This window comes from Alexandromys fortis, unplaced genomic scaffold (genome assembly GCF_014885135.2).
Source record: "Alexandromys fortis isolate MF-2015 unplaced genomic scaffold, M_Fortis_MF-2015_v1.1 scaffold_275, whole genome shotgun sequence".
NCBI classification, from domain to species: Eukaryota; Metazoa; Chordata; class Mammalia; order Rodentia; family Cricetidae; genus Alexandromys; species Alexandromys fortis.
In genome coordinates this window covers 86,539-100,116 of record NW_026068182.1, presented here as the reverse complement: position 1 = coordinate 100,116, position 13,578 = coordinate 86,539, and the positions used below count along the sequence as shown (strand labels likewise).

General features: G+C 36.1%; 1 protein-coding gene across 3 annotated transcripts in view; it reads right to left on the bottom strand.

The window, feature by feature from the left end:
* Positions 1-13,578, bottom strand: part of Ids (iduronate 2-sulfatase) — a 115,435-nt gene that overhangs the window by 29,461 nt on the left and 72,396 nt on the right. The window contains exon 10 of one of the 3 annotated variants that reach the window (XM_050129229.1): positions 1,575-1,636. The exons of 1 other annotated variant lie outside the window; for it this stretch is intronic. In XM_050129229.1, coding sequence (XP_049985186.1) covers positions 1,575-1,636 — 62 coding nt within the window. Of the gene's footprint in view, positions 1-1,574; positions 1,637-11,608; positions 11,632-13,578 lie in introns of those variants that run through there. One more of the 3 variants, XM_050129232.1, reaches the window with a different exon arrangement.

Genomic DNA, 13,578 nt, shown 5'->3' with positions numbered 1-13,578 from the left:
ACCCAGATGGACACTCCAAAACACTCCAATGAAAGAATTTGGAATGTTTAATTTGAAAAACAGGCACATGACAATACGATAAAGATCTGTGCCTTGTCACTTCTCCATTTCTTTTTCTCCATCCTGCTTGTACCAATCTTTTATCTAAAACCTACATGTAATCATTTCTATTGGATTTAAGTATATATCATATTAGTTAGAGAATAATTAAGACACGTAAGGAGTTTAGTGTGTTTGTCTGAATAACCTTTAAAGGGTTTCTTTATTCCACACAGGTATGCTCACTTCCCTCTAGCATGGTACCGTCAGGAAGCCATGGCCTCTGAGCTTCATCAAATCCACTGGAATCTCAACTCTATTGCCTGTCCTAATGACGTTGGATAAGTTCTTTACCTTTAGTGTCCTCTGATTGTTTATTAGGAAACTGATTTTATAAATAGCTATTCACTATTGTAAGTGGCTTATGCAAATTCTTTAATTTAGCTTCTGAAGTGGTTGTCATTTGCTTTTCTGTGAGGATTATAAAGTATGTGGTAAAGAAACTAGCTGTCTATCATTGCATGTTCAACTTTATAGGAGGTACTGAGAGAACATAATGAAATATTTACTTATTCTGAAGATTCAGATCTTAATATGTAGCAGAAGCTCATATTCAGAGTTCAGTATCCAAGGTAGTAGAAACTAACTGGGAGACCCAGTTACAAGAATCAGAATTAGATGTCAAAACCTGGTTTTCTCTCTCTCTTTGTGTGTGTGTGTCTGTCTGTTTGTTTGTCTGTCTGTCTGTCTGTGGGCCTCCCTCCATCCCTCTCTTTCTAACTGTCACGGATCATCTTTAATTATCAGACCCTTCTATCACAGGTCCAGAAACAATAGAGTCAGGTGATCAACGACTGAAATCTCTCAAACCATGAGCCAACATTAGTCATCTTATTTTAAGTTGTTTTTCTTAGCTATGTGGCCAAAATGACATAAAACTTGACTAGCAAACAAAATGAGTATAAATGATGCAGCTCATATACATCACCTATGCCTATAATCCTACTGACTTGAGAAACAGAAGTCGAAGTATTTAAGGTATTTAAGGTAAAGGCCAACTGCAATTTTGATGCCACTCTCTGTAAATGGAGACTGCTTGTTTGTTTCCCAGCTGCCCAGACCCAACATAATCATACAGAAACTGTATTAATTGCAACACTGCTTGGTTCATTAGCTTAGGCCTCTTATTAGCTAACTATTACATTAACCCATTTCTATTATTTTGTATTTTATCTTGAGGCTCATGGTTTAACAGTAAGGTTTCAGCTGGCATCTGTCTCCTTTGGTGGCTACATGGCATCTCTCTGCCTCTGCCTACGTTCTTTCTACATCTCTGTTAGGATTTTCCACCTGGCTTTACTCTGTTAAATAAAACAGATTCTTTATTAACCAGTGGCAATAAAACATATTCACAGCATAAGGAGGGGAATTCCACATCAAGTCTCAGCTACAGAAAGAGACCTTATTTAACAAAAATAAGAAAATATAATTCATAAATAAATATACAAATAGAAATGTTCAAAGACTCTACATACATCAGTTTCTGGATCTTGACTGACTTTCTTCTGTTGTGGAATGTTTGTATATAAATCCTGTCCTGAAAAATCACAAAATAATAATGAGCAAAGCACTAAACATGCAGAATAAAGAAAGGATAATAAGAGCTGCAAAGGAAAGAGGCCAAGTAACATATAAAGGCAGATAATTAGAATTACATTTGAATTCTCAATGGAAACCATGAAAGACAGAAGGTCTTGGTCAAATATTATGTAGACATTAAGAGACCACAGATTCCAGCCCAGATTACTATACCCTACAAAACTTTCAATCATCATATTCCATGACAGAACCAGATTTAACCAATACCTAGCCACAAAGCTGCATTACACAAAGTAGTAGAAGGAAATCTCCAACTCATGGAAGTTGGCTACATCATCAAAAACACAGACAATAGATGATCTCACAGCAAAAATCCCAAAGAAGGGAAAAAACACAGAAAATAACATCACCAGCAAAGAAAACTAAAATAACAGAAGATAGCAATAAATGGTCATTAATATCCCTTAATATAAACAGACTCAACTCAACTATAAAAAGGCACAGGCTAACAGACTGGATATGAAAACAGAATCCATTCTTCTTCTGCATACAAAAACACACCTCAACCTCAAAAATAGACATCGCCTAAGAGTAAATAGTTGGGGAAAAAAATCCAATCAAACAATCAAATAGACCTAAGAAACAAGCTAGTGTAGCTGTCCTGATATCTAACAAAATAGACTTCAAATTAAAATCAATCAAAAGATACAAAGAAGGACATTTCATTATTAGTCACAAGAAAAATCCATCAAGAGAAAAATCTCAATACTGAACATCTATGCCCCAAATACAAGGGCACCCTCATATATAAAAGAAACACTTCTAAAGCATAAATCACACATTAGACCTTGAAACATCATAGAGTTGTGGCAAAAAAACATGGCTTCAGCCAGTACCTCTGGAATGTGGGTCCTCATGTTACACTAGAGTCTCAGAAAAAAACTAAGTTATGAGATGGATCCAGCCATCAAAGCCACGGCTTCAATTCTAGCCATATTGCTTAGCAAATTAAAGACTCATGAGGTCAGAAAAAGAGAGATATACGGTAAAGGTAGATTCAAAGGAAAAGAAAATTTCTAAATGGTTTACTGTGTGTTTAAAAATATATGTTAGCTTGTGAGAAAAAAAAAAAAGGATAAAGTCCTTAAAAGTCCTGAGTTCAAGGACAGCCTGGTCTACAGAGTTATTCCAAGTCAAAGATACAGAGAACCTGTCTCAAAAAGCAAAAAATAAAAGTAAAAATAAACAAAACAGAGGTTAAAATAAAGCGCACAAAGATGGAAAATACACAGAGAATTTTGATACTGTATGCTATTATGCTCTCTTTGAATTGTTTGAATGCTGAAGAAGGAGCAACAGCTGCTAAAAGATATTTGTTTATAAATGCTGCTGAACTAATCCAACATAGATATTTTGAAAATGCCTTGACTTTGAAATTTGGATCTAAGGACATGATGCTTTGGAAAGGAGTTTCTTATTTTGTTTTCACAGAGGGTGAGAGTCTGTGGATTTCTCCTATCCGAATATGGTATGATGGACCATGCCCTCCTGAAGGGTTGCTGTAAACATCTTCAGAAAATTGCTTTGCTCAACTGCCAACTGAGATGAAACTAGCACACAGGTTATACCATGAAAGACCTAAATAACAGCGCCCCCATTCAACAGGAAGCAGTTTGGAGAGAAAGACTGCACCCATGTTCCCAAATATTGTTTATAAATGTTCTTTTACATTTAAAGGGGGATATGATATAGGTATGAATAATTTGCATTAGTATAGATTTTGCTTTATTGATAGAGATTTAAGGACAATTTTGTTATATGTATATGTATTTCTGATCTTGATTAAGGTATTGTGATTGTGTAGTTCACTTACAAATGTAATGTATATAGGTTGTTAATGGATAATCAATAATAGTCAAGCTTGTAGTCATGTTAAGATTTTCTAGATGTACATAGATATATTTTAGATAGGTATTCTTCATATTTTTCAAAGACTACAGAATATGGCATTTTTAAACGTTTTAATAACTTAGGGTTTTTCATGACAATGAGACACTCTGCTCCTGGCAGCACCAATCTACTTCAGGAAGAAGATGGGCATCGAAGAGGATCCTTATGGAGTTTTATAGCTATTTGGGCAAGAAACTGCTCTTGCCTGGACTATTGCATAAACTGGACACAGAGAACCCATCGAGAGAGGACTACTGAACTTGCCTAAAGGTGAGATGATCTTTCGGGGTTCCAGATTCATGAAAGAGTCTGCAAGACATTCTTCGGGACAAGCAGATAGTGACCGCCTTTGAAATTTCCTGCTTCATGGAAATGTCTGCTGGAAACTATGGGCCAGTAGGCCAAAGATGGATACCCCAAAGGTAAAGAGAAACTTTGGGTGACTGTGCAAGCAGCGAGATGTCTCTGCCATTTCTAGAGTTTTGGATTTCTTGTTTGCTTGGGTAATATTATATCCTTCTGGAGTCTTTGATAGAGTTAAAGAATATATAGATAGTTATAGTTTTCCTTAGTTATGAAAAAAGATAAAATAGATGTAAATATTGTAACTTTTACTTGATAACTGTTTTGTTATATGTAATTTTGCTATGTTAAAGTTAAAGCCTTCCTTTTTTTGTTTAAACAGAAAAAAAGGGAAGTGATGTGGGAGTGTCATATACCAATCTTTTGATTTCATTGGTTAAGCAATAAAGAAACTGCTTGGTCCTGATAGGTTAAAACATAGGTGGGAGAATGCTGGGAGGAAGATGAAGTGAGCTCAGAGATGCCATGCTCCCCTCTCCCGGGCAGACATGATAGCTCTGCTCTCTGAGGCAGACGGCGATGCAGCCAGCCACCAGGTCAAACATGCTGAATCTTTCCTGGTAAGACCACCTCGTGGTGCTACATAGATTATTAGAAATGGGTTAAGAGGCTGAAACTAATGGGCTAAGCAGTGTTTAAAAGAATACAGTGTCCATGTAATTATTTCGGGGCATAAGCTAGCAGGTGGCCAGGGTGCTGAGGATGCAGCCCCGCCGCTCCTACTACAACAGAAAGTAGTTGGGTGTGGTGCATGCATCTTTAATCCGAACACTTCAGAGGCAGAGGCAGATGGGTGTTTGTGAGTTCAAGGTGTGGTAGCACACACCTTTAATCCCGAAATTAGGGAAGCAGAAACAGGCAGATCTCTGTGAGTTGAAGGACTGCCTGGTCTACAGAGTGAGGTCAAGGATAGCCAAAGATACACAGACAAACCCTGTCTCAAAACGCCAAAAAATAAAAATAAAATAAATAGAAGTTAAAATAAAGTCATGTAAAGAGGGAAAATACTCAGAGAGTATGGACACTGTAAGTTCTTGTGTTGTCATGAAATTCTTTGTTGGCTGAGGAAGAAGCAAAAGCTGCTAAAAGATATTTGATTATAAATGCTGCTGAATCAATCCAACATATATATTTTGAAAATGCATTGACTTCAACATTAAAGTTAAAAGGTATGCTACTTTGGAGATGAGGATTTGTTTTTGTTTCCACAGGAAATGAAAGGCTGTGGATTCACTCTGGGCTAAGAAAAATCAGGTTTGATCAAGGAAGACCCCCTGCAGAATCTCTAATAGGAGCAGATGGTACAGATGATCAAACATTTCAGAGGACCTCTGATGGTGTTTCCTCTGAGTTCTGTGTCCAGAACAGTTTCAAGAGTGTTGGCTGAGATGATCAAGCCTCACAGGATACTCCAGTCAGGGCTTGATCATAATTCTAAATTTCCTTCAGGTCCCCATAAGATTATCAGCACCCCCAGTTAGCAGGAAGTATCCTGGAAAACTATGCTCATATTCCCAAAAAATGGATTATGGATATTTATTTTTGTTTAGAGTGTTGGTTACAAGAGGTTATGGATAATGATCTGGACAAAAAGCTACACAAAGGATATTAGATTTAGAGTTCTTGTTTTGAAAAAAAGGGGGAAGGGAAGTGCTGTGGGACAATGATCTGTACCCTGTCAATTGTATTTTAATAAAATGCTAATTGGTCAGTAGCCAGGTAAGAAGTATAGGCAGGGTGACCAGGCAGAAAGTAGAGGCAGGGCAATGAGAACTGGAGAATTCTGGGATGAAGGAAGGGTCAGTCACAGAAACACAGAGGATGCTAGGTATAGAGCAAGCAAGATGTAGCTACCTCGCCAAAAATGGTACCAGCCACGTGGCTAACACAGACAAGTATTATGGGCTAATATAAATTATAAGAATTAATAAGAAGCCTGAGCTACTAGGCCAATCAGAGCATAATTAACGTAGACTTCTGTGTGATTTCTTTGGGACTTAACAACTGCAGGAACTGGGCAGGACAGAAACCTCAGTCAACACTGAAAATCTTCTGTGAAGCAAAGGACACAGTCAACAAGACAAAATGGCAGCCTACAGAATGGGGAAAAGATCTTTACCGACCTCACATCAAAAACAGGGCTAATCTACAAAATATACAAAGAACTCAAGAAATTGGTCATCAAAAGAACAAATAATCTAATAAAAATTGTGGTACAGACCTAAACAGAGAACTCTCAAAAGAAGAATCTAAAATGGCTGAAAGACACTTAAGGAAATGCTTAGCCAGCAGAGAAATGCAAATCAAAACAACTCTGAGATTCCATCTTACACCTATAAGAATGGCCAAGATCAAAAATACTGATGACAACTTATGCTGGGGAGGTTTGGGGTAAAGGGAACACTCCTGCATTGCTGGTGGGGATGCAAGCTGGTATAGCCTCTTTGGATGTCATTGTGGAAATTTCTCAGAAAATTAGGTAACAACCTTCCTCAAGACCCAGCAATACCACTTTTGGGTATATATCAAAAAAAATGCTCAATCGTGCCACAAGGACATGTACTCAACTATGTTCATAGTAGCATTGTTTGTCATACCCAGAAACTGGAAACAACCTAAATGCCCCTCAACCAAAGAATGGATAAAGAAAATGTGGTACATTTACACAATGGAGTGCTACACAGCAGAAAAAAATGACATCTTGAAATTTGCATGCAAATGGATGGATCTAGAAAACATTATATTGAGTGAGGTAACCCAGGCCCAGAAAGACAAATATCATATGTACTCACTCATTAGTGGCATTGAGACATAAAGCAAAGAAAACCAACCTCAATTCACAATCCCAGAGAACCTAGACAACAATGAGGACCCTAAGAGAGACACACATTGATCTAATCAACATGGGAAGTAGAAAAAGACAAGATCTCCTGAGTAAATTTGGAGCATGGGGACCATGAGAGAGGGTTGAAGGGGAGGGGAAAAGAAGGATTGGGAGCAGAGAAAAATGTATAGCTTAATAAAATAAAGAGAAAACTAGTTAAGAAAACAAGTCTAAGCTAAAAGACAAGCTTTCATAATTAATAATAAGTCTCTGTGTCAGTATTTGGGAGCTGGGTGTCAGGATAGAAAAAGACTCATTACACTCATATGTTTGGGTGAGTTTAAAATAAACACTGTTGCTTCAAGGCCATATGAACCTCCAAGAATTGTCCAGTTTTATATAAATTAAATTATAATTTATAATTTATAATCCACATAAGATGTGAGAGCTTCAAGCAGTCTCTGTGAAAAGAACATAAGAGCTTGCATTCTCCTGTTCACCCTTCATAAAATTGCCAATCTCCAAGTTGGCTTTGGTCCAGTAACCCTTCCTCCCATCTTCCTGTCAGTCACACATGCTCCTTGCAGAGCTTGGCAAACTCCTGCTCTGTCTTGTTCTGCATCATATTATTTCCCAAGTCTAAAAGACAATATGCATATATGCATGCCCTTTGAAATTCAGTTCATTGTACGAGTTCAAATAGCTTCTCAGCAGACAGCACTAGAACTAGAAGGTAAGGCTGATGTTCTATAGTAAGTGGCAAAACTAATAGCTCATTAAGATGATAATAGCTACAAATCACAATTCCAAAGAACCTAGACAACAATGAGGATCCTAAGAGAGACCTACATGGATCTAATATGCATGGGAAGTAGAAAAAGACAAGATGTCCTGAGAAAATTGGGAGCATGGGAACCATGGGAGAGGGTTGAAGGGGAGGGGAGGGGTAGGGAGGGGGAAAGAGAAAAATGTATAGCTCAATAAAATCAAGAAAAAAGAAAAAAAATGATAAGAGCTTATTAAAGTAGCTTAGACTCTACCAAAGGTACCAGAAATGTTTTATTTTAAAACAAAATAAGGATATTTATATAGTATGAATATACCAATTATGAACACATATTAAGTAATAAAATGCTTTTGAGAATGATAATAAAATTACATAATTTCTTCCTTCCCTTTTCTTCCTCCAAACCCTCCCATACATCTTCCTCTTTCTTTTTTCTATCTCCTTCAAATTAATGGTTTCTTTTTCTTTTATTTAATTTTTGTTACGCGCGTGCATGCGCGCACACACACACACGTTCCTAAATATATAAATACAACCTGCTCAAATGTTTATGGAGAGGGAGGGAAGGAGAGAGAGACTGACTCTGAGCTTGGTGTGGGCTTTTGAAGCCTCAAAGTCCACCTCCAGTGACATACTTCCTTCTTTTTTTTTCTTAGTCTGTATTTTATTTTTTAATTGAATTTTATTAATTTAAATTTTAAAATACAAAATCATAAATGAAAACTATTTCATATTTTCTATATTTTGTGGTGTCATGATCAAGCCTCGTACTTCATACGTGGATCAAGCAAGCATGTTAGCCCTTGTCCTTGGTCTTTTTTATTATTTTTTTATTTATTAATTTATTAATTATTTATTAACGATTTCTGCCTTCTCCCCGCCACCGCCTCCCATTTCCCTCCCCCTCCCCCAGCCAAGTCCCCCTCCCTCATCAGCCCAAAGACATACTTCCTTCTACAAGGCCTAATCCTCAAACTTCCTAATCCTTCTCAAATAATGCCATGCCCTGGTGACTAAGCATTCAAGTATATGAGCCTATGGAGGCCACTCTTATTCAAACCACCACAGCTTATATAATTATTATTTGTATTGTATCAAACGTTAATTTCCTACTTATACTAGTTTTGTATAAAAATCTTAATTTTTGAGCCAGGTATTGTACACATACTTATAATCCTGTGGTGATATGAAATAAAATAATCTTCAAAGGTAGTGTCACTATTTTGAGATGTGGCCTTGTTGCAGAAGTGTGTCGCTGTGGGAGCAGGGTTTGAGGTCTGTATTTCTCAAACTTCCCTCAGTATAACAGTCAGTTGACTTCCTGCTGCCTTATGATCAAGAAGTAGCATTCTCAGCACCAGCACCATGTCTGACTACATGCATCCATGCTCCCTGTCATGATGATAATGGACTGAACCTCTGAAACTGTAATCGAGCCACTCCAATTAATGTTTTCATTATGAGTTTCCATGGTTGTAGTATCTCTTCACAGCAGTAAAAACCCAAACTAAGACAAATCCCAACTCTTAAGAGGATGGAACTGGAGAACTGTGATTTCAAGGATAACCAGAATTACAAAACAAGACACACACACACACACACACACACACACACACACCAAATAAATAATAACATTTGAGGGAGTTGAATGAAGGGTCTCTGAGAACTCTCAGCAATATTTTACAGATTAATTCAAAATCTGTAATTATTTGAAAATCAAAAGATGTATAGAAAAATACAAAGAACATAAAACTAAATCACACTGCATTTTTACTATAAAACTTTATGCAAGTTTGAAAAATGTAAGACTTTCTTAAAATGATACTGTGCTAAGGAATAAATTATGGTACATTTTCATACTATAAGTAATATTGTATCTCACATATATTCTATTATATATGAATAAATATAAATTATACATTCCATATGATCCCAATTTTGCACAATCTAACCAGAGATACTTAAAAAGTAAAGAAAAAATAAATGAGATAGTATTAGAAATTCTGAGTTCTTATTAGCATATGCTTATTATAAACATAATGGGTTGCTTCTATTGTCATATTTTCATATGTGTATATAATGCAGTTTGATCATGTTCACAGCATTACATTCTTTTGTCTTATTTCCCTATTCCCACTAGTCCTCTTCTACTCTCATATCATCTAAACTGTTCATATGAATCAAAGGTATAAGAATTATCTTTCTGATGCTGGCTTTTACTGAATATCATGCTATTCATTTACTTCCATTCACTTTCCTGAAAATAATATGGTTTCATTTTCTTTAACGGTGAATAAAATAACCTTGTACATATATGTCGCCAAAATTTCTTTATCCATTCTTTCATTTATGGGTAGCAGGCTCATTTGAAAATTGGCAATTGAGAATAGTGCCACCACAAACATAGATATTTCTGCTGTACTGAAAGTTAACTTCCATTGGGACCAGTGATATAGTAGTAATATATAGTAGGTTCCACTTTTAGTTTTCTCAAGTATCCCTTTATATTTTCCATAATGACTCCACTGATTTACATTCTTCCTCCTATCAGCACATTTCCCTGATGGATAAGTATGTTGAACATTTTTCAAGTATTTGCTCATAATTTTTTAATAGAGCTGTCTTTTCAATTAATTTTTCCATTTGTATGGCTGATTTGTTTGTGTGTATGTGAGTGTACATGTGTGTGTGTGCGTGCATGCATGCACATGTGTGTTTATTTTTCTGAATCCATTATAATTTGGAAAATTCATTATCACTGTTATGATATTTATAATTATTATCACAGTCTACCTTCACACTGAAAATGCAAGGGAATTTGTAAACTGGCTTGGCAGGACTGATGATCATTGGAGGACATGCTCTCCTCTTGCCCATCAGCCTATTGAAAAGAAAAACAACAAGAAATAGGAACCCTTCTCAGAATCTCACGCTGAGAAAAGAGAATGCCTAAAGCTTGGTGCCTGTCACAGGAAGTACATGCTACCTAGAAACAGTGCTGACAACGTTGTAAGACCACTTTGCTACAGAAATTAGAGTCCAGACAATGACCAAGACCACACCTTGACTGGCGACTCTATATGTGCATTACTCTTACATACTTCTTCACTTCAGGATCCTGAAGTTGGATTAGAGAGTGGGTCCACTAGATCTCTTTGTCTCTTTTTTGCTAGGGAAGGGGACATCACATTCCTCGGTATTGTAGCCACTGTTACATTGCCCTTTCTCATAAAAATAAGTCCCAACCCATGTTCTTGTACGCAATCCTATTTAAATGCAAGAGGTCACAAAAAGACATGAGAGTAGGAGGGAGGCTTGTTGGGAAGAAGGAGCTCAGTGAGAGGGGAAGAGAAGAGAAGAGATCTGGTGGAATGTTAAGAATAATTAAAATTTTTAAAAAACTATGCCACACTCAACAACAGAAGTACTTATGAAATAAAGCAAAATACAATAGAATATAGTATAGTAAAATCATGCTATAAGAGTTGCTACATATGATCTTACTTTTGAAAATACTCATACAAACAGACACACATTCACACACACACACACACGCTTGGCTTATTTCAAATGTCTGGAAAGGGAAGTTGAAACAGGATCTCATATAGCCCAGCTGGCCTTGAACTTGCTATAATCTTGAATTCTGAATACTCTCTTGTCTCAACCAGCCAAGGGTTAGAATTATAGGCATATGCTACCACATCTGGGAAAGAAAGTCTGTTTTTAGTATACTGGAAACTTGCTAAAATAAAATACTAAAAAAACACTTAAACTGAAATATTGTAGTATATTCACAAAAGAATCAAATTATGTAGTTTTGGAACTCTGTATGTGCATATTTCATTCCAATATTAAAACATTTGTGAAGCATTCATTATGGCAAGCAACAGGTTCTAGGGATACAACTGTGAACAAGAACTCAAACCTCTCTTCATGCCACTTACATGCCTGTGTAGCAGATATATTAAACATTAAATACACCAATATATAATTACATATTTTAATAAGTACCTTGAAGAGACTATAAGTGGTTGCCACTGTAGCACATAATGGTCCACTGATTAGATGACTGAAATGGGCAAAGCAGAAAAAGAATTAAAAATTATGTACAATAAGTTAAATATTATTTTAATAAAAGCTCACTGATGATTATTAGTGATTTTCTTTTTTAACAATTTTGTCGTATTTACCAAATTCTCAGCAATATATATTTGCTGTGGTTTAAATGCATCCCTCCACCCTCTGCAAGAAACCATGTGTTGGAAAATTAATCTCCAGTGCAAGTACTGTTGAAAGATGAGGAAGTGTGGAAAGTACTTAAGCCATGAGAGTTCTGCCATCGTGAATACATTAATGCTGGTTAAAAAAAAAAAAAAGACAAGTTTGGCTTTCTTTTATTTCTTTTCCCTTTTGCTATTTGAGGACATAGTGTTTGTCTCTCTATTAGGAATGCAGCAACATGCTGGTGTTGTACATGCATGTGTGCATGTATGTGTGTGTTTCTCACTGAACCTAGCATTTGCTGTTTCATCTAGACTGGCAGGCCAGTAAGTTCCAGAATCCTCTTGTCTCTGTGCTCCTCATTTCTGAAGGCACAGGCATGCACTGTCACACCCAGCTTTTACATGGGTGCTTGGCATCTAAACTCAGATCTTTCTTCCATTCCACAGTAGGCACTTTTGCCCATCGAGTCACATCTCTAGACAGTGAGATGCTGACATCTTGATCATGGATTTTACACACTCCATAACTGTTAGAAAATAAATGCCAACTTTTTACAAATCTTTCAGCATATGGTATTCTGTTATAACAGCACAAATGGAGTAAGACAATATGTATTACTTTCAGAGGCAATCATAGAAACAAATAAATGTAAAAGAAAACAAGTACAAATAATGCACAGAAAAAAATATTTACTGCCTAGTTTACCAAACCTCCAGCACTCATACTGTTTAACTGGGTGTTCTGTTTATTTTACTTTAGCAAACTCTGGCAATACAACATATACTATTGGATTTATAGACACAAATTGACAGTAATCCATTAATAGTAGGTGATTTCAATGTCCAGCTCTCTTAATAGATAGCTCATCTGGGATAAAATAAACAGAAATTCAGAATTAATTGACATCATACATCAAATGGACTTAACAGATACCTACAGAATATTTCACCCCCCACACAGTAGTAGAATATACATTCTACTACTCAGCGGCACAGAAAAAGTATCTCTGAAATTATTGCCTGTTGAGGGCATCCTCCTACAACAGATACCAAATAAATACAGACTATTTTAAAAGAATACTTTCAAAATCTGCACTACACTAAGGTAGAAAGCCTAAAAGAAATGGACAAATTTCTAGATTCATCCAAAGCACAAAAAAAATCAAAAAGAGATTAACAATATAAACAGATCCATAACAAAGGAGTTAGGAAAAGTAATATAAGCCTTTTGACCAAAAATCAACAAAACAAAACAACCAAACAAACAAGGATGAGGCTCAAATGAATTGACAGTAGAATTCTACCAGACTTTCAAGGAGTTTGTTTTTCATGGTTATTGACCCGAATTAGTTCTTTGTTTATTTTCATTTATTTTTGATATTATAATTTAATTACTTTCTCCCCTAAACTTCTCTCTGCTCTCCTTCAAATTTATAGCCTCTTTTTCTAACTACTTTTTATTACAACTTAAATTATTCAAGAAATAGAAATAGAAGAAACTCCTTCTAGAAAGTCAGCATTAGAGTAGATAAAGATATAATTATAACAAAAACTACAAGTAATATGAACACAGATGCAAAATCCTTAATAAAGGGGGCTGGGGAGATGGCTCAGAGGTTAAGAGCATTGCCTGCTCTTCCAAAGGTCCTGAGTTCAATTCCCAGCAACCACATGGTGGCTCACAACCATTTGTAATGGGGTCTGTTGTCCTCTCTGGCCTGCAGGCATACACACAGACAGAATATTATATACATAATAAATATATATGTATATATATATATATATATAAAATC